Genomic DNA, 20,750 nt, shown 5'->3' with positions numbered 1-20,750 from the left:
TGAAGAAGCTAATTACTGGAGAAAATTTCAATATGTTTTACTTTCGTATTAAAAAAGCAACGGATCATCAATATGAATTTGAACATTATACATGAAGTTATTAAACAATAGTTACAATGTTATTTTTATCCGTCAAAAATACACAAGTTATTTCTAATAGATAATAAAATGAACAGCATTATAATCACGAAGTAAGCTTAGTAAGAAATTATTTCAGTGGTATTTTTCTTATAAACATCCAATTAGCTAAACGATTGCTTGAATTTGTCGAAAGATTAAAAGATAAAAGACTATTAAACGTTATAATTTGTAGCAAATTCCATTAAATTCGACGCGAAAACTATTAAAAGTATTAAAATGTTGTGAACTGACCAAAACAAATTACAATAAAATTAAGCTTGGTGTGCTGTCATCTTTGTCCCTTAAAGCCATTTGATACAATTGTGCTTCGAACCGTCTTCAAATCTGTTATAAGGAGAATGTGTTCGGAGACTACCATACGTTTTATTCATTTCAAAAGAACTGCGTCACGTTGCCAATTAAACGATTACTATCCAAGAAGGTTCTACACCTATTTTAGTTCTGTTCCTTCATGTAACTCATTACTCTCCCAAAATGTAAGCTGACGTAAGACGATATAGATCTGTGCATAATTTTAATCAAGCTCTCGACGATATAACTACAGTAACTGTTAAATTTATTTTGTTCGTTTGTCAACTGAAGCAGATCCGAGTTCTAAATACATAATCCCACTAACAACACTTTCAATTAAAACTAGATTCAATAAAATTAGATTACCGTCTATGATGTCCTTCGATATCCGAATTTAATTACAATAACCTTGAAGAACGCCAAGAAATATGTTTCTCTGTCGGAATATAATTAATTAATGTTATTAAATATTACTTTCAGGAGCTGGAAGAGATTCTAACTGAAGTTACAACTGCTGTAAGTGACGCAATTTGCCAAGGAGGAGAAATTATAACTGAAAAGGTAATTTTTTATGAGTTTTATATGCCGCTTCATAACATAAATACATATAATACAATATTGCTTAATCTAAATGTGAAAGATAGTCCAGGAACTCAGACAGATCAATTTATTAACGAAGTAAGTATCTCAATTTTCATATTTCTGACTTAAAAAACCATATAATCTTTGAATGACTATATTTTAGATTAACAATGTGTCGGTTTTCGAGATTGTCTTTGTTAAATGAGGATTATAAGTACTCGAAGGTGGAGATTACTGCGTTCCTATAATTATTAACCCTCAATTGTCATGTCTACTATTCCTAATGACATTTGATTGCGATATAGACAGGTTATCGGTAACAACCCGTGCATACCAACAACACATCTTAACACTAACCAGTACTGACAGTACGGTATCTTATCAATCCGCACGAGTAGTTACCATCACCCGTATTTAGTAATTATACGTTCCGGTTTGAAGGGTGGGGCAGTCCTTGGACTGAGACTTAGAACTCAGGTCTCAAGCTGGGTAGCGGCATTTTCAGAGGTCATGTCTATAGGCTCCGGTAGCCACATAAGACCAGGTGGACTGTGACCTCGGTCACTTGTCTAAACAATGATAAAGTAATTAAAGAAAATTAAATTTTCCTTCGTACGCAACCCTACAAACTAACTTAATTTAGAGTATCCTCAAAGGTGCGAATGGCAGATCCCGTTTTAATTACTTGCCAATTAATTGTTCTGACAATCAGAGAAACGGATTCAAACAAAACTACAAAGCCTAACAAGTATATGATATATCTCGGGCAATATTATAAAATATTATATACAGAATTCAGTTTTTTATACAGGTTTTCATAAATGCAAAATTTTGAATTAATTTTCACTAGGTACATACATATTGTATTGTATACTTGTATTTGAATGCTATTTCAAAAGGTATATTTATAAAAGTAAAATTTGCTACAAGCTGACTATGAATTAGCTTTGATATTCAACACAAAAATCTAGATATTTTTTTTCACTCACAGAATGGATTCCTTCTAAGCTTAACAAGTAAAGAGAAAACACCACGATTCTCCAAGCGCAACGAAGAGAATTCGATGTCAATAAATATGCCCCATCGATCTTTGTCATCCATCTTGAGATTGTTTTAGTTAAGCCCCTAGAGGCCGTAAGGGAAATAAAGTTAGACGGTAATAAGAGCTGAATCAAACTTACTAGATTAGACGAATAAGAGGGCTCTGCACATATTTACTTATAGATAGACCTTTACAACTTTTGTGGCAACATTTTTCAAATATTTATATCCTATACCTTTCCTTAATTAATAAACTCAGTTTGTAACTTGATATACGAACAGATCAAAGTTATGAAAATACACAGGAAAATGTTTGGTGTAATTATTCATCTCAATTAAGCCTTCGTACCTACTTGTTTTGACGATAAACTAAAAAATATAGTATTCTGAAACTGTTATTAGTGTAATGAATCATGTCGATAAAATATACATATAAGATAACGCAACCCAAATTCTAAGATAAGATAGATACGGATAGTAATATGTAACTTTATGAACAATTATTTTATGTCATAGCAAAAATTACATAGAATAGACACACTCAAAGCATAGTACGAAATATATTCTAAGTAGCTCAATCTACACGCAACATCTGCTTACGAGCTGCGAAGAATGTTAACTATGAATGTGGAAGGATATAGAGGTAGACCTAAGAAGAAAAGCATGGATTGCGTGAAAGACGATATGGGTAAGAGGAGAGTGAGCGAAGAAATGGTATATGATACAAGAGTATGGAAGGAGAAAACCTGTTGCGCCGACCCCAGGTGACTGGGAGAAGGGCAGGATAATTATGATCTGCTTACGAGCTGCAAGCTTGTTAATTGAACGCAGAAAGAAGAAGAAATTAAAAGCTTGTTGAAAATTATAAAATTTAAAATAATAATAAATATTAAATCGAGGGCTGTTTGGTTTAAGCAAAATGTTTGCAACTTTAGAGGAGAGCCATTTAAAGTTTGAAATTTGGAAGAAATATCATACGAAAAAAAACTTCTTCGGCTATTCTAATGGAGTAAACTCAAGTGAAGTTTAATTAAAAACATTGAACTGTTGATGGTAATACCAGATAAAACACGCCCTTAATTACAAAGATAAATGTCGCGAATTAAGCAAAATGTCGTTTAAACCAAATAGCCTTTCACCCCTCGATATTGTGTAAACATAGATGATTTAAACATATACATATAAGATATTATAAGATAAGATTGAATTGCGTTATTATGAATGAATGAATCAATCAATCAAAATTCTTTATTACACAAAAATATCGTACAAGGCGAACTTAACGCCATGCAGGCATTCTCTTCCAGTTAACCCATGGCGATAATTTAAAGAAGTAGACATGAGTAAAAATGAACACTAGGTTTTAATTACATTGCCAAAAATAAATACATAGATACATACATACAAAATACATAGATATGAAATAAAATAAATTATATAAACTACAACATACTACAAAACAATCAAGCAATCTGTGCTTTAAAAAAGAGACCATGTAATTTCGCTTTCAAAATATCAACTGAACGTGCTTCACGAAAACTCGAGGGAAGGCTATTATTCCAAAGACGAGTTGCTGAAACAGTAAAGGAATTTGAGTATTGAGGATTTGAGTATTATGTTTTTAATGTGTTTTTTTTTTGTTCTCAGTGTAACACCCAATTGCGTCGCTATGAGTCTTTGTGTGCTCAAGCTCGTGCCGTATCCAGTACTGCTGATCTGGCGCATTTAGCCCGTACACTGCTGACCGCACAGCCACCAATGAAGCCGCCGAAGCGGGCTTTCCTGCCGCCTTACCCGCCAGAACCTGACGACCCGCCACTGGACGTTCCAGCGGTAAATTTAATACCCCTTGAAACAAAATGCAATAGTTCTATATACTCAATAACTGGTGGTAGGACCTCTTGTGAGTCCGCGCGGGTAGGTACCACCACCCTGCCTATTTCTGCCGTGAAGCAGTAATGCATTTCGGTTTGAAGGGCGGGGCAGCCGTTGTAATTATACCTTGGAACTTATATCTCAAGGTGGGTGGCGTCAAATTTGTATGTAAATAAATTACTCGAATGATAAAACTTAAAAGGCAAAATACTATTTTCCCATCCGATTGTCAACCAATTTGCATCTTTTTATGTTAAGTAGTAGGTATTATGGCGAGCTTTAGTCTCACCAGATTTTGTTATTCGAATGATTTTGTAAATATCCAACAAAACAGAAAATGTAATAATCAAAATTAATCTGAAATTTGTGATATTAGTGATTAACGTCTCATTTTGTTTATTGATCGAATGCTGGTAATTTTAAATAGATTTGAAAATCGTAACAACGCAGTTCTATATGCATGATCTTGGTCAGTATTAAATTTTTATAGTAAAAAGTAAAATAATTTATTAAATGTAATTCTTCAAATCTTATTTATTTTGAATTGATAAATAAATAAAATGCTATTCCAAATTTTATCAATAATATTTCAGAAACGGAAATAAATAATTTGACTCGCAAACCACATACAAAATATAATAGTAGCAAGATGTTACAAAGCAAAATCCAATCATCCCTAGAACGAAATTCAATTTATGCTCGAACCTTTAGGAGCCACGAAGCTTAGATTAATTCTGCATTTATAAATATTTCTATTTGAATGTCGGAATGTTTCTAGGGTTACAAATAAAAGAGGCTTCATAGTACAATACATGGGCTCTGAAAAATCTTCATATTATAAATAAAACGAAGAATGCAGATTAACCCTCTGACTAGGCTTAACGTAGAAAGTAAAAATATTTACTAGGTCTTATTATTATGAATGAACTAATTACTAAAAAGATTTTTTTTTATATCTCACCCCTGAAGGGTAAAAAGAGGGCGAATACTTTGAAGGATAACCTTATTCTGCAGTTATATTCATTTAAAACTAAAGGTACTTATTTACTGACACTGACGCAAAAACAATACAATGTTCCAATATCGTACATGTAGATTGATGCAAGGATGTAAACTTTTAATGAAACCACTTATGCCTTTGAGATAATGATCTGAAACTACGTACTAAATATATTTCATAACAACTATTACAATATTCGCTCAATGATCTGTTTTTGGCGATAACCACTGACACCTCAAGATCCACATTCGTGTCGTTTAAGTATAGCAATTATTTTTTTCTTGTTAATAACACTTTGAAATACTGAATATTTCAAAAAAATACAATTGCTAACAAAAACTAAAGCTCATCAATACAAACAAAATAATAGAAAGACAAAATGGTACTTAACTGTTCAGTGTCTTTGCTTATTTGTGCGAAGACAAATACCTAGAGGTAAATATCCCTCTTAATTCCAAATTCACAGCTTGTAAGAATGTAAAAAGTCACTAGTGTGTTAGAAAAAAAAACAAGTTTAAATCAACGCACAATCTATGGCGGTATTCCTGTATCCTGGCGAAATCTCGTTTACCTCACAATGTTTAGGCGAAACCCAAAAATTTACTATAATGATTACATGTTACGTGTTATGATAAAATGATTTACTTGTTTGGTTAACTTTTTTCCTCGGCTTGCTTAACGACCAAAGTCGCGAACAACATAACATATTGGCCTTAGATATCTAATAACCAGTACGGGTAAATAAACCTACTTATATTTTTTTTTGGTTTTTTTTTTTTTTATTGACATCACTTTCTATTGGTTCTCAGTCCTGTAAAAAAGGTATTCTTTATCTTATTGAAAAAAGTATTCAATAGAATTTAAGAAAAATTGACTTTTACTTTGTTTTTTTTTCGAATCAATAATTTTATTTTTCCTGGTTTTTAACAGGAGAGCATGCCTCCAGTTCTGCGTGAAGAAATGCTTCTGGATCGCATGGCTGGTGGACAGGCCCGACTGAGCTATGAACAGCTTAGAAAAGACGCTCAAGATCTCGAAACCCAAATCAAACTCTTACAGGTTCGATAAAGCATGACAAAAACCTATTAAAAAATACGAAGGGTCATTGAAAGACACATTAATTTCATTCAGTTTATATAATAAAAATCCATTAATTTCTTAAAATTTACTAAGGGAACATTATCAAAAAAGTCTAAATTCATTACTGTAACCGTTACAATTATAGCAAGAAAATTTTGTTACCGTTTGAATCATACGTATACTTTTAATTTTGCTTCTTTTGTGATATATACGCAAATTTTGTTTGTTAAAGTATTACTATAATGATTGCAATTTCTAAAAATACTGCATTTATGGATATTCATGGTTTTTTTTAAATTATATTACGCTATTCTAGGATGGCTTGGACTCTTTAGCCCGTCACCAGAATAGAGGACTCGAAAATAGTGTCTACAGTAAAGTCAATGAAATACAAGTAAGTCATTTTAGAGCAAATAGTTCTACGACAAAAAAAAATATTAAATGAACACATTAAAAACCAATCGCATTCATTTTAGAAAAACTAAGTTCATGTGAAAGTTAAATATATCAGCTGATTCCTTAGATTTTCCTAGATCCTTTGCGGTTTCATTAAATTTGAATTAATGATTTGATCTATAAATAGAAAGTAATACGCATTACAAACATTTGAAACATTATTAGATTATAATTATTATTTTACAATTAAGCGTGATAGTTTATTTCTACAACAATACACTAGCGACATCTATCTGTCGTCCAAGGGCAATTAAACCCTCCGTCGAGACGATTCTTCATTAGAAAAATCAGGACTCTGTTTTTCCTATTGCTAGATTAAAAATAACTTAAAAAATATGCAAGATAAATAATATTATTAACTAAATATTTTAAATAAATAACAAGTGAGCTTACTACGAGCAGATTAAAAATTATTAATTTTTGTGGTACCTACAGATTATATGTATGTATAGTATCATAATTTTCTTAGAAATAATAAGTCGAATAATAAGTGATATGTGTTTTTAACTAGGAGGATATGTCAATAAAGAAATATGAATACAGGGCGACGCAACTCCATCTTGCGGCTGTAAGAGCTCAGGTAAGTTTTGTCTTTCATTGTTTCATTTCATTTATTTTGTCCAAACTTTGGACGCTGCGAATTTGTTGGTGTCGAGAAGGTTAGCCCTAGCGACTGTTTCCGGAACTAAGATGTAACGGATTCTTTGACCTACAATGGAACAGTTTAAGTTTGTAATTTCATCGTTGGACATCCAATAAGTAGTGTAAATATTCTATGAACAAAATCTTCGTACTCCAGTAGATACATATTTCAAAATTGGTTCGCAATGAAATCAAGATTGTGCTGATTGTTTACATACATACAATTAGTTAGTACAGCTTATATTCTATCTGTCAGACAGTTTTGCTAGTCCAATGACTATATTATTATGTATTTAACACTAATACTGTTTTGTCCAATAAATAAATTGCTATTTTCAAATTGAAAATACTTTTACAGTTTTATCTCGTGTAATAAACACTATTGTCTATAATAATATGCTATTTCTGACTTTTCTGATGCTTTATAGATATCGTGATCACGGACGATTGACCGTGTCGTATAATATGACGTTAATAATGAACGCGAGAATAAAGCGTAAAAACAGTTTTATCTTGAGTATTTTAGATTCGCGAAAACCTTAGAAAATCATTGTATGTGCCTATTCAGATAAAATGGAAAAGTATTTGAAAAAAATCTACTAGCTTTCTTTTGTAATTCTGTTAAATTTCTGATCGAGACACAAAATCAGCTTAAATCCTTTTAATGGGATTGATTATACCGTTCATATTTGTTGTAAGTCGTATTAGCTAGAAGAGACTGATGGTACAAGAAGGAACGAATTGTGGATTGAATAGCAGTTTCCGACTACAGACAAGGTTAAGCTGTTTATAATGACGGGATCACTTTAGCAATTCCTCAATCTCCATAAGAAATATAAAGTAATAAGCACAAAACCTAAACTGAAAAAAGCGTATCCGTAGGCCCACAGGTTCCAATAGATCCGTGAGGTCAGAGTGGAGAATCCGAAAGGAAAAAATAAAAAATAAATAGAAATATGTGTACTGGATAATTACCGGAACTATATCGTCATAACTTATATAACCGGATCCGACCGAATCGGTGACTAAAATAGGCAGGGTGGTACTTACCTACTTACCTATACGCAATTACAATATATCGTAGCACTAGTAATAATTTCGTCTTTAAAATACAACAAGGAAAACAAGGGTTTTTTTAACTGCTTAGATTGGTGAACAAGCTCACCATTGGCCCATATCAACCTACATATATTAAAATCGTAAATAGCGCCTTGAGAAATGAGTTCAACGCTCATTGTTATAATACAACGGCTTCCCCACCCTTCGGACTGAAACGCATTACTACTACTCCACGGCAGAAATAGGCAGAGTGGTAGTAGGTACGCATATGGGGTCACAAGAAGCCCTAGCTAGAATGATTAGTCAAATTATAACTTTTGCGAGTTTCATTTTTCTTTCATGATGTTATTTCTTAGCCGTGAAAATCATCCGCTAAATGCGTAGGTACTTCATTAGAAAAAAATGTACCTACTTATCAGTGGGATTCGAACACCGACATATTCGATACGGCCGTACCAGGCGTCTTATCCGTTAAGCCACTACAAGCTTCAAAAATATAACAAAACAATCAAATTGTATTAAACTATCATCATATTTGAAACAAAATATTCAAAAATATAAATGTGAAAAAAACAGGCAAAATTGTTAAATTACGACAACAAATTTATTTATAAAAATAAAACTTATGTAGCCTAAGTTTTTTTTTAGTCATCCGCAAAACTATTTGTATTTTTTCAGTCCCAAATTTCCTAGAGTATAATCGAAAGTATAAGATATCAAACTATAATAGCAGTGACCTAATTGTAGTCCTAATAATTAAAACCTGAAATTATCTTCAACTAAACTGCGCATGTTCTTTTCTAGTCAATAGTGACACATGCGTAGAAAATTTTCGATCAATAAATTTAAAATTAGCGCCATTACTTTCAACGTTATTTAAAGTAGCTTAATAAGTCTCAAAGTAACTGGATAACAATTATCATTAAAACTTGTAGTTAACATTTAGTTAACATTTAACTGAAAATGAAAGTTTAAAAATTGCAGTTCCAAACAGTAAGTGCCGCTTAGTATATTTCAAATTCTTTTGTTACAGCACCCAATCTTTTTTTATGTATTTTTCTTACAATACAGATGATTAAATTATAAACTATTTGGCAAGTAGCCCCATTTGGTAATAAACTTTATTGTTTTGAGACTGAGCAGTGCCGCATTGCGCACAGCATCCCATTCAGTGTAAGACAAGATCTCGACTATTGACATAACCTATCGCACTGTGTGATACGAATGTTTCGTAATTATTTTGTATAAATACGGTACAAAAGTGCAAAAAACATTTTTTTTAAGTTCAGAGTTTTTGTAATAATCACGGATCGCAAACATAAAATTAAATTTCGTGCCAAAATGGGTTGGATTTCAATGAAAAATCATATGGTATGTATTTTATTATCCTACTACAACTTCTTATGTCATTTATACAAGTCAAATGATCAAATAATCATTTATTCTAGAGCATAATTTATTAAAAATACGATTTTTTTTACAATTATTACAATGGTTTTATGTTTTAATGTTTACTTTCATTCAGAGGTATATATTTTATAAGTACATAACATTAAATTAAATACATAATGCTATATACTAAAACTGAAACTATTTTATGAGAAAAAAATTTGGCTATATTACAGAGAAATTAAAAACCCTTGTCAAAATTTTCAAAACTCAATATTTTTAATAAAGTTGCTTAAGCAGATAAATATTACCTATAAAATAATGGATTATTTTTAAACTATTTATTTTCGTCTAATATTTGTAGAAATGTTTTAAATTTAATTTGAACAAATTAAATTGTAACAAATTTGTATGAAACACATTAAATAGGTAAATAATATTATACGGATACATAGATATGAATACACTTAATATTAATGTAGATATATTAAAAAGTCAAACAAACCGATTCAGAGACGTTCCGAATGTTGATTAATTTTCATGCCGAACGCTTCCGTAACCGCTTTCCCGCGCGTTTGCAGTCAACAGCGCCACCTCAATAGACGTGGCTAATTTCGGAACACACACATGTCATGGAATGCTGCTCAGTGTGCGCGTGTCTTGTTTGTTTTCGTTTGCCTATCTAGTTTACAGTGAACAGTAAAACAAAGTTTAAAAATTTATAAAGAAATTAAATCATAAGTGATCAAGGTAAGTAATTTAAAATTGAGTTCCCTGTTATATAACAACAACTCGTGAAACAAAACAGAAAACCTGATAATGATGACACATTTTGCTTTTAATGTATTGATAACAATAAACTGACCCACATACAATTTGATATCTAAATTAGTACTATAAAAATAATTCATTTTTTTGTGAAAGTACACATTTCTGAACACGATAACAAAATCACATTCTAACCTATAAACTAATAGCTAAAATAATTTTGTAGGTATCCTAAAATGCATTTACATATTACTGAAATCAATTACATTATACTTTATTGCTTTTGACTGGTTTTTTAGAAAGTACCATAAGTTTTATTTATCAAGGTTTTAACATAAACACATTGTCTAAGTAACCTTCCGTTTCGGCGGGAAAGTCAGTCGCCTGTAGATAAAACAGTAGCAAACCAACTACCTACTTAAATATAATATTAAGATAGGAAACGTAACTGTTATGCTTCATTAGTATGAACAAGAAAGAGAGAAATAATAATTGTTTTAAAAATATAAAAATAACTTTTATTTATAAATTTCAGGGGCATGTTGAGATCCAGTTGAACAGATCAATTTTGTTAATTGTTATAGACGCAGTTGCTAAGAAGATGAATAAGAAAAATGGATATCAATCTGACGATGATAACATAAGATACAAGCTTAATACTCAATACTTCAATAATAATTTAAAATCCCCTAACAAACATAAAAAAGAGAAACAGAAAATTATTGATGATGATGAAGTTCGCTACAAATTTCCAACAGTACTAAATAGGACAAAACCAGCTGAGAATAAACCAAAACCCAAACAAAAAATTAAAGTCAATTTCTGGAGTAACAAACAAACCAGTAACCGATTACACAATGTGGATCCAAAAAGCAAAACAAACAGACGACACACAGTGGGCGCACCAAACCTGGATAAAAGTGATAAAGTGGTCAAAGTACGTAAACGGGTGTCATTTTTACCATCACCAATATTTTCTGAAAACCATATACCAATGGTAACTGTGCCAGATGACTTAACCATACAACTTAATGAAGAAGAAGCCAATGACTTAGGTGAAGATTTAAACCAAGCGTTTGTCAACAATGGGACTAAGGTTTCTAAGAGAAAGTCTTTAAATTCAGAAAACCAAATGAGTACAAAGCATAAAAAGAAGCAAGATTCAGAACCTCGAATCCAGGGCAATGAAACTGAATTAGAATTTTTCTCAAAGTATGTTGTACAAAAACTTAGAAAAATGGAAACTAATCAGCGTATTTATTCAGAGAATTTAATAAACACTGTATTAATGTTGGGACAGCTTGGAAAATTGAATGGAAAGTCAAAGATAGCTGAAGTATAATTTGATCATAATATATTTTAAGCATAAAATTTAAGCATAAAAAGTATAAAATAAACATAGTATATTAAGAGAAAGACTAACTTTTGAGAAATCATGTGCCTATTGTACAATTTGTATGTATTTATAACTTAAAACAAAAATAAGTAAGTCGCATCACAATTTTCTGCAGTTGATACTACATACAGTATAAAACTAATGATCTATAAACAGATCTCAGTTGAGTTGGCAATATATTTGTTACCGCTAATCATAGTTAAGTGTAAATTAAATAGTCTATATTTATTAAGATTACAATGTATAAGAGATCTTATGTACTAACAGTGAACAATCTTAAAGCTTGGAGTGTTTAAAATTTGAATAATCTTAACATTGCGAATCATTTTAATCTTTGCAAATAATGCTCTGCTAATTTTGGGGGGAAATATTACATTAAACATTTTTTATTCTTCTATTCTGTTGGGTGAATTTTACTTTATTTACACATTAGATAATTAATCTACTATTAACTCTAAAAGTCTGAGACCATCGTCATGTTTATAATTTCTGTTCAGTAATTTAATAAAAAATACTATTTTATGGGTCTAATACTAATATCACATTTAATTATACAAACTGTAATTTTGTCAATGGCTCAATTATATTGAAATTACTGTTCTATCACTTGAGAATTTATGTTATCAACCTACTTTGGCGATTCTGATTGCTTTTAGGGCTGAAAGTTATCTAATTTGTTTTAACTAATTACTGACATACAACCACAAATTGTACCAATACTTGCATCTATTGTAAAAAATTTACTCTCTTGTATTAAAAATATTGCAACACTTGCAAATATTTGGTGTTAAGATTTGACACACTGCACAAATTTCATTAAATAATTATCTTAACATTATCATAAGAAAAACTTTGTAATTTAAACTAGCATAATTTCTAGATAATTAAATCAATTCAAACTATATTGTTATGAAATAGATTTGATGTTTATATCACTTATGTTACATGTTGACCATCACCATACTGTGCCTTATGTCACTAAATAACTTTTTCTTTAGCTGACGAAATGAAATGGGATATAAATAGAGAAAAAAATATTATACAGTAAATGTGCCAATTCATTATTAGATTTGACAAAACCTTTCAATCATTTTCGTTTGAAGAAATATTATCTTTTACATAATATGGTACAAAGGAATTGAAAAAACGTTTTACATTTACCCTAAAATAGTGCAATGTTACGAAATGTGAATATTTTCATATTACATATTATTATGTGTGTGTTATTATGAATATCTTTGTTCAATATCAACTGTAAAAACGAAATTAAGTATACATTTATAAATCGTGCAATAAAAATGAAATAGGTGTAGGATGGCGTATTTTTAGTGGTTTGCGTTTTTTTTTGACAGAGATTACATACATCACTATTTTATTTATACTATGGGATCATTTAACACTTATATTCAAGAGTATATTTTAAAATTTTCAAATATATTTCCCTCAAAAAGTAACGGACATATCAAGGGCAATAAAAAAAAAAATGTCGCCTATTAAATCAATTTCGAAAACTTACTGGTTAATCGGCTATTCCGGCATTATATGCAGTCCTTCGTCAGCTTCATATGCATCATTTTCAACTTTCAGCTTTTCGAGCTTCTTTACTGTCGCTAAAGGTGAGTCTTATATAACCTCTTTATCTTCGCAGAGACCAGTACCGATGTGCATATAATTAAAAAAAAACAAATTCAAACCTCGGCCAACCCCTAAGGAACGCATGACAAATACTATTCGACAATTTTTTTCAAATCGATTATTAATAAAAGGACATGACGGGGTGTTTGTGAACCGCACTTATAAGGGACATCCATCTTAAACCAGAGGCCACGTTTACCTGTTTAAAATGTTTTTATGGCCTGCTTGTAATTTCGATGCATAATTATTTGTGACAAAGCCGTTAAGACAGTGAAAAACTCTATTTAAAAGATTTTTTAATTACTATATTAAGGTGATTTTACATGAAATGATCTCTTACGAGATCAACTACTCCGAGTTGAAGTATCGTGCCCGTTCTTCGGATACCCAGACATTTCATGTATAAACGAAACTTATTCGATGAAGATCGTTTTAAAACTTATGCTTCGTCACGGGTCTCTAATTCTTCTAGAAATTTCTATCAACGGTCTATTGTTCTAAGAAATAAAAGAACTACCTACTAACGTTCTTTTTCTTTCCAATACATTTTAAATCGTTGATGAACGAAGGACCGAAGAACGCTCGCTCAAACGTTTATAATTTTTAAACGTGGAATTGATTTGAAAATTTCAGAATATATTTTTGAATAGTTCTCCATCGATTTATAACAACAAAAATTTAAGCTTCTACACCTATTTCCATCCTTAGAAATCCAATCATATTTGTCAGGTTTTAAAGATGTTTTTTTCATTCGCACAGCATTTTTCGTAGTAGATCTAAATAACATGACATCATGTGTTGACGAAAATATAAAATATATTTTTGACTTATTTTTTCATTGCTCGTAAATATAATACATAAAAATTGTCATGAAGATTGTACATTTTTACAAGGCATGTTTTATGGCCTTGTATGAAATAAATAAATAAAAAACTTTAATTTAAAAGTGTTATAATTTCCTAATTGAAATCATAATAAAGCGAAAAAGTAAAAAATTAGATCATCAAATTTTCCGCGCCTTATTCAATTCGAAGCAAACTTTTAAAATTTCAGATCCTTTAAAAACCTCAGAGACAGCGAACCTTTTTTAGAAGTGTTTCAAAGTTTCTTCATTTATTTTTTATAATGGTACGATTGCTAAGCCAGTTGAGTCACTTGGAAAGGATGAGAAGGACACCTAAAACTTGTTTTAGTTTTGTATAAATATTAATTAAAGACGACGCTCTCTCATCACTGAGCGAGAAACACTCGATTTCCTCGTGAACGTCTAGGAAGGAAGTTTGCGACAAAAGAACAAGATGCATTTTACGTAAAATGATTACTAAAATCCAGTTGAAATTACTTTTATAAATTCAATATTACGTATGAATGAACTGAACACGTTCACGAAAAAAATCCACATTGGGTAAAATGCAGTTCTTTATTCAAATTTGAAGAGTGGCACAGTCGTTATTAAATTCAACTGAAACTTCAACCTCATTTATAATGAGCAACAAAGACAAACATTAACTTTTTATTCTTGATGGTCACCGCAAGCGCAAAGCCTCAAACTTCTTAACTTTATGCAACAAAAATAAGATTATTAAAATGAGCGCGTAGGTCATTAAAATGTCTGTCGGATTAAGGGTCATGTTATACCGGTGCTTAAATCCCCGAGGCAGGTACCAAGTTTTGTAAGGTAACACGCATTGAACTCTGATGATCGTCTTCCACAATGAAGGAATAACATCATAAAATAAAGATTGAAGTCGCAAAATTTGAACAAATTCGTAAATACAAGTTGTGGGGCGTATTGTATGTAGACAAGTATGGGTATGTACATTATTTCTAAGACGAAGCAATTGTGCATACCGCTCTGAAGGGTAGGACAGCTGCTAAGCATTCCAATTGTGATAGCTTTCACGTTATGATGTCTATGAGCTCCGATAACCACTCAACACCAAATAAACTGAGGCTTATGCTGATTGCCTTGAGAGGCTATATCAGCGTTACCTTAGCGTGTAGGTGAGCTCTCGGGGCTCAAACCGGAGATGTTGCTAACGCTGGCCCTAGCAAGAGCAGTGCTTCGCAGAATCTACCAACGGATCGGAAAAGCGATTCACTGAGAAGATCCGGCGAGAAACTCAGTAGGCAGTGTATGTGGGTTAATTTACGGTAGGACGGTGACCGGTGCTTGATTTAGGTACCTAAAAGCACCGTTAATGGATCGAGAGGACCGGAATGACGTGATTAGGGCGACGTCAACTGTTTACCATTAGGTCCACAGGATCGGGTATGATCATCCACTAATGATAGGTAGGTACTATACGGATACTATACCAGAGCAACCAAAACGAACCGGCATGGGCACCGCTGATTTAGATAGGTATAAAATCAATCAATGAAATAATTACTACCCTGCTAACTGGTTAATAAAGTTAATACTGGATACTTAAATCAGTAAATTTATTAAAAATATACAGTAGGTAAATGCGTCCTGAAATAAAGCTCAGATATAGCTTTCCTCAACTCCATTTCACCTAATCAAGACCATTAACTCAGTTGTTTATAATTTTGAATGACGTTGATCTGAATTTTTTTTATAAATAAATAAATATTTGCTAACAATCACACCACGTTAGGTACCAGATAACGGAAATAAATGTAAGATTTTTATTACACACATACATATTTTATATTTAATAGGTATACATCCATAACCATGGAAAAGACATTTTATATTTATCATACAAATTTCTTCTCTCGGCGGGATTCGAACCCGCGACCCCCTTGTGTAGTAACCATGTCACTTACCACTACACCAGATACACCAACACTACACCAGAGCGGCCATAAATGATTTTTACCCGAAAATTAGAAATTATTGTCTTATAGAGCGTTTTCCTCTTGGTTGTTTGTAAACGGTTGCTGGGCGACGACTCTGAGCGCCGGCACGCTACATCCGGCGACTCCGTCGACCCCCGACCCGACCGCCGCCGCCCAGTCACTCGGCGCCCGCCCCGCTCGGCGGAGTAATCTCGCACGCGACTTCTAGCTTGTCATTTAATTTTATTTTTCTCTGAAATCCTTTGTATAAAGAAACCAATTTACAGAATATTTTGTGTGAATACAATTTGAATATTTTGTGGAAACTACATTTAAAGAATAAATAATGCTTGCTTTGTTTTGTTTATAAAATTTGCTCGCTAAATTATGTTCTGAACCTTTATTCCTTTTTCATACAAAAAAAATCGAAGAAAAATTGCTTTTGGCAAATAAATTCAATATGGATTTAGTACATCGTTTGCACTATTTAGTGTTGTCTCAAAAGTCTGATTTAATGACAATGGATCGGGAGCAAAAAATGCGTATGCGGCGACAATCTAGCTTGCCTGAATACAGTAAAGCGAATAAAACACGCCAGCGGTTGGAGCAAGTCTACTTTAATGACGTAAGTTCTTAAAACATTAAATTAATTAAAACAACGAAAGTATTTTTTCTTTATTTAATTACAACTGACTTTACGCTTTAACCTCGCGTTTATTATTTTCGACTTTCGTTTTACTAATTTTAAAAATATATACCTTACCGTACAATGGGGTAAATAGGGACAAAATCGACCTTCAGATTGAATTTTAAAATAGTTTCAATTAAATAGTCACTGCTCAACCAAAGAAAGAAGTTGAGTCTTGAACGTACCTAGGTGATAAAAACCGTTACATTATTTTAATTATTCATTTTAAAGAAATAATCGGTAAAATAATGGCCGTCCCAATTTACCCAGCGTCCGGGGTAAATTGACACGGTTAAGGGTTAAATTGGGATATTTGTAAGGGTTGTCAACTCGCAGTACTGCGATATATAGGTAGGTGCCATATAATTATTTATATGGACCGAAATGATGAATACAATCCATAATTTAAGCACAATACACAACATAGTGTAAATTAAGCTGGTTTCTATTCCGAAGCGAAGTGACGTGAATGATAATCAACAATCCAATGATCAAAATAAGTATGTGCATATTATATTTTAGAAAATTATTATTTTTTATTTCCTTAAAAATCACAACTCTGAAACAAAATCATAAAATAGAATAAAAAATAGAAAACAAAAGGACTGGAAATGCAATAATACAATTTTATTTAATCAACATTTTCAAAATAATCTTTGAGCAAGAGTAAGATATCAGGTGAATAAGATAAAAAAAACAGCTTTATCTGATTACTGCCAATAATAACAAAAATAAAAGAAATTCTTTCTAAGCGAAATAACTAAACTCAATTAATTCACTCACTCATAATTGGATATCTCGGATTTTTAATTAATGTCACATTTAAAATCTGAGGCCTGTTTTTATTTGTGTGTGTTCGTTGTGAATGTTAACAAAATCATGATTCGACGCGTGAATAGACTCTGAAATAACAAAAGTTTTGATTCGTTTGAGTTCTTTTAACTTTTAATTTTTTTTATTGCTATAAAGAACATACGACCGGGCAGATATTACAAGGTAAATGTCGCGAAAAAAAAGTAATTATATATATACTTTTCTTTTACCTATAATACTTACATAAACTAACTGATAAACACATTAACCTTCTTTACATCACGCAATTAAGTGATAGTATAGGCTAAAAAATTTATTATAAGATATCAGTGACAACCCTAACACGCCATCCCTATTTTGTCTTTTGGCGTTCCAAGTTTGTGTTTTCTCGTCCCTAATTTTTCCAGTCTCGTTCCAAATTACCCTACATTCGTCCCAATTTTCCCCAAAAAGAAAGGAAAAAATATACATTTTTTATTTTGTCGAAATATTGTATTTAAAATAAGAATATTGCAACTTACCGTTTGTTGTGGTATTTCCAGGTGTATTAAAAACTTATATAAACTGTGATCTTATTGAAAAAACAACGATAATATTACTTTTTTTAAAAGTTCTTTAAGATGTTTTAAAACGCACTTTTCAACCACTATTTTAAATTATATTGACGAATTTTTGGGACCAACTTAACTTTTGGGTTGGGAGTATTGTGTTCTTTTTTTTTTATAATAAATAAATTTAAAAAAAAATAAAAAAAAAATTAACTAAATAAAAAAAAATACTCGACTTGTGAGGAACTTAACTCATGTTTAGTACTTCCATAGTTAACTTGGTTTTTCTTCTATACATTGATAAATATTACCTTAAAGAAAATTAGGTAGATTCCGTGCTACAAGTACTTTGAGAATCTTCCGCAGGTTTGTCCCAATTTACCCCAGAATCCCAATTTACCCCATGTCATGGTATCAACAGCTATAACAACTAAAACGATATACAGATTATTTTCATCTATTTATTAAAATATACTGATATATATTCTTACAGCCTAACTTCCAATTAAAACTTCATCCTTGGACTACCTAGTTTAGAAGATAATATTATTATTACGTCATATGCCACAGTAATTTTCAGTATTATTATTTAATTAATTATACGACAAGCATAAAATACAATTGTTTTTAGGATTTCGCTGTATTTGGTTCTTCCAACTTACCCACTAATAAGTTTAAACGCAGCCTTATCATGCTGTATAGTTATTTTAAAATCACATTTTCAATAAACTATTAAAAGCTAAGTCGAGATGATTCCAGGTTCTATATATTTTCAAATAAATTTAAAAAGTCTCTGGTCACTAATTTGTGTAGATACTTTAGCGTCATTTTTCCTATTATTCTAATTATAAAAAAGTATAGTTGTGAACAAAAGCTATTAATAACAATTTCTTTTCCCTATTTATTTGCTAGTAACCTAAGGAGTTATCCCAGCTACGGCCGGACGGATAGTAATTTAACTAGTTAACAATTAAATTACAACATCCAAATCAAATAGCAATCCTCTTACTTTTATGTAAATTTGTGGATGATCTATGTAAACACCTAAAATAAATTTTATTGAATGCCATGCAATGTCTTCGTCGTCTGTTTTTGACTGACGCACGATTCAAGAAACTTCAATAGTTCCGTTTTATGTTATAACAATTTTCTTGTCCACTATCCTGACGATTTCTATCATGTGATTCAGGTCTGACTCTCTGTGGTATTCGGGGTCTGGGTGTTTACGCGTGGACGTTTCCGACGCAAATTACACAGATGAAAATCCTAGAATGTTGAATGGATAGTCATTTAAAATGAAACGCTTATATTTCTATTGCAATTCTGTAATTACATGCAGTTTATATTAAGCTAAAGTTAAATATTATAATATTATAATTAATTTGACTGACTTTGTTGACAGTTGAAAGAAAATTGCTGAGATAGATTTTAGGTGCAAAAAAAAACTATCTTTACCATATAATACTTTATGTACCTACCTATTTATTGCGTTGTTTTATTTCAATTCAAGGAGTATCTAGAAAAGGAGCTCGGTTAGATCAAATGTAGGTACTTAGCTCAGGAATTGGCATGAAGTGACAATTAAAGAACTATTCTAAAAATTATCTAAGTACATACTTAAAATATTTAATAATAATATAAAATTAGCGTAAGGGTAAGTGAGCCCATTGTCCACCAGACCATAAATTATTATTTAACTCTACTTCTATCTACACCTTGATGTAAACGCCGTAGCCAATCAGACACATGAAGTTGCCGTCATTGTCACAACAATGTAGTTGAGAACTGTCTTACTCTTTGATCTGCAATTAATTATTATTTTACGGGGAAGATAGGCAGAAAGAAAATAATGTCTTGATGTTAAAAAAAACTATTTACAGAGTAAAATAAGCGAGATCTTAACAAACTTCTAATACTGGATAGTTCCCGAAAGGCTTGAATAAAGATAAAATGGCTTGCAGATAACCCGTCTCACCGCTGGCGTCCATCCGCTGCGATAAGGCGGTTGAGGGCGGTTTTTATTTGCACTTGACACGCATCACCTCTATCTTGAACCACTTAAATATTCTGAAGAAAACGAAACACCTATAATACTGTACATTTGCATTAAGGAACAAAATTGGGGCTATCGCAAACACCAGATAAAATGAAGCTCACGCAATTGCTTATTCGGGTCGTCGTCATGAATAGTTGTGTTCGGTGCTCACTGATTACAATTTACTTTGCGTGACCGAATTGGTCCATAGTTTTATCCCATGCTTCATAACTAAAGTCACGCAGCGGCAATTCTAATTAACCAGCCTAGTTGTGGAAACGCGAAACGTCTCTTAGGATTTGTGGTTCAGAAATGACGGAATTTCATGATCACACTCTATAGCATTATAGTCTACTCGCGAATTAAAAAGGTAACTCAATATTAGGGAAACCCATTTCTTGATTAGTATCTTGGTTTGATACTAATCAAGAAATGGGTTTGCCAACCCTACTCAATCAAGAAGAAGAAGAACTATCTCCTTCTTCTTGACTGAGTAGGGTTGGTAA

General features: G+C 31.6%; 1 protein-coding gene and 1 long non-coding RNA gene across 2 annotated transcripts in view; both read left to right on the top strand.

The window, feature by feature from the left end:
• LOC101741686 (uncharacterized) overlaps positions 1-20,750 on the top strand; it is a 181,360-nt gene that overhangs the window by 129,389 nt on the left and 31,221 nt on the right. Inside the window, exons 7-11 of the mRNA XM_038018733.2 lie at positions 913-993; positions 3,703-3,888; positions 5,861-5,989; positions 6,327-6,404; positions 6,978-7,046. Of these exons, the coding sequence (XP_037874661.1) occupies positions 913-993; positions 3,703-3,888; positions 5,861-5,989; positions 6,327-6,404; positions 6,978-7,046 (543 nt within the window). The remainder of the gene's footprint in view (positions 1-912; positions 994-3,702; positions 3,889-5,860; positions 5,990-6,326; positions 6,405-6,977; positions 7,047-20,750) is intronic.
• LOC101738500 (uncharacterized) lies at positions 10,092-14,301 on the top strand. The gene is made up of 2 exons (XR_009976105.1): positions 10,092-10,306; positions 10,860-14,301. It is a non-coding gene; the product is annotated as an uncharacterized LOC101738500 (long non-coding RNA).

The sequence above is a fragment of the Bombyx mori genome, chromosome 22 (genome assembly GCF_030269925.1).
Source record: "Bombyx mori chromosome 22, ASM3026992v2".
NCBI classification, from domain to species: Eukaryota; Metazoa; Arthropoda; class Insecta; order Lepidoptera; family Bombycidae; genus Bombyx; species Bombyx mori.
Note: the sequence above shows the minus strand (reverse complement) of the source record. Positions and strands in the feature narration are given on the sequence as shown.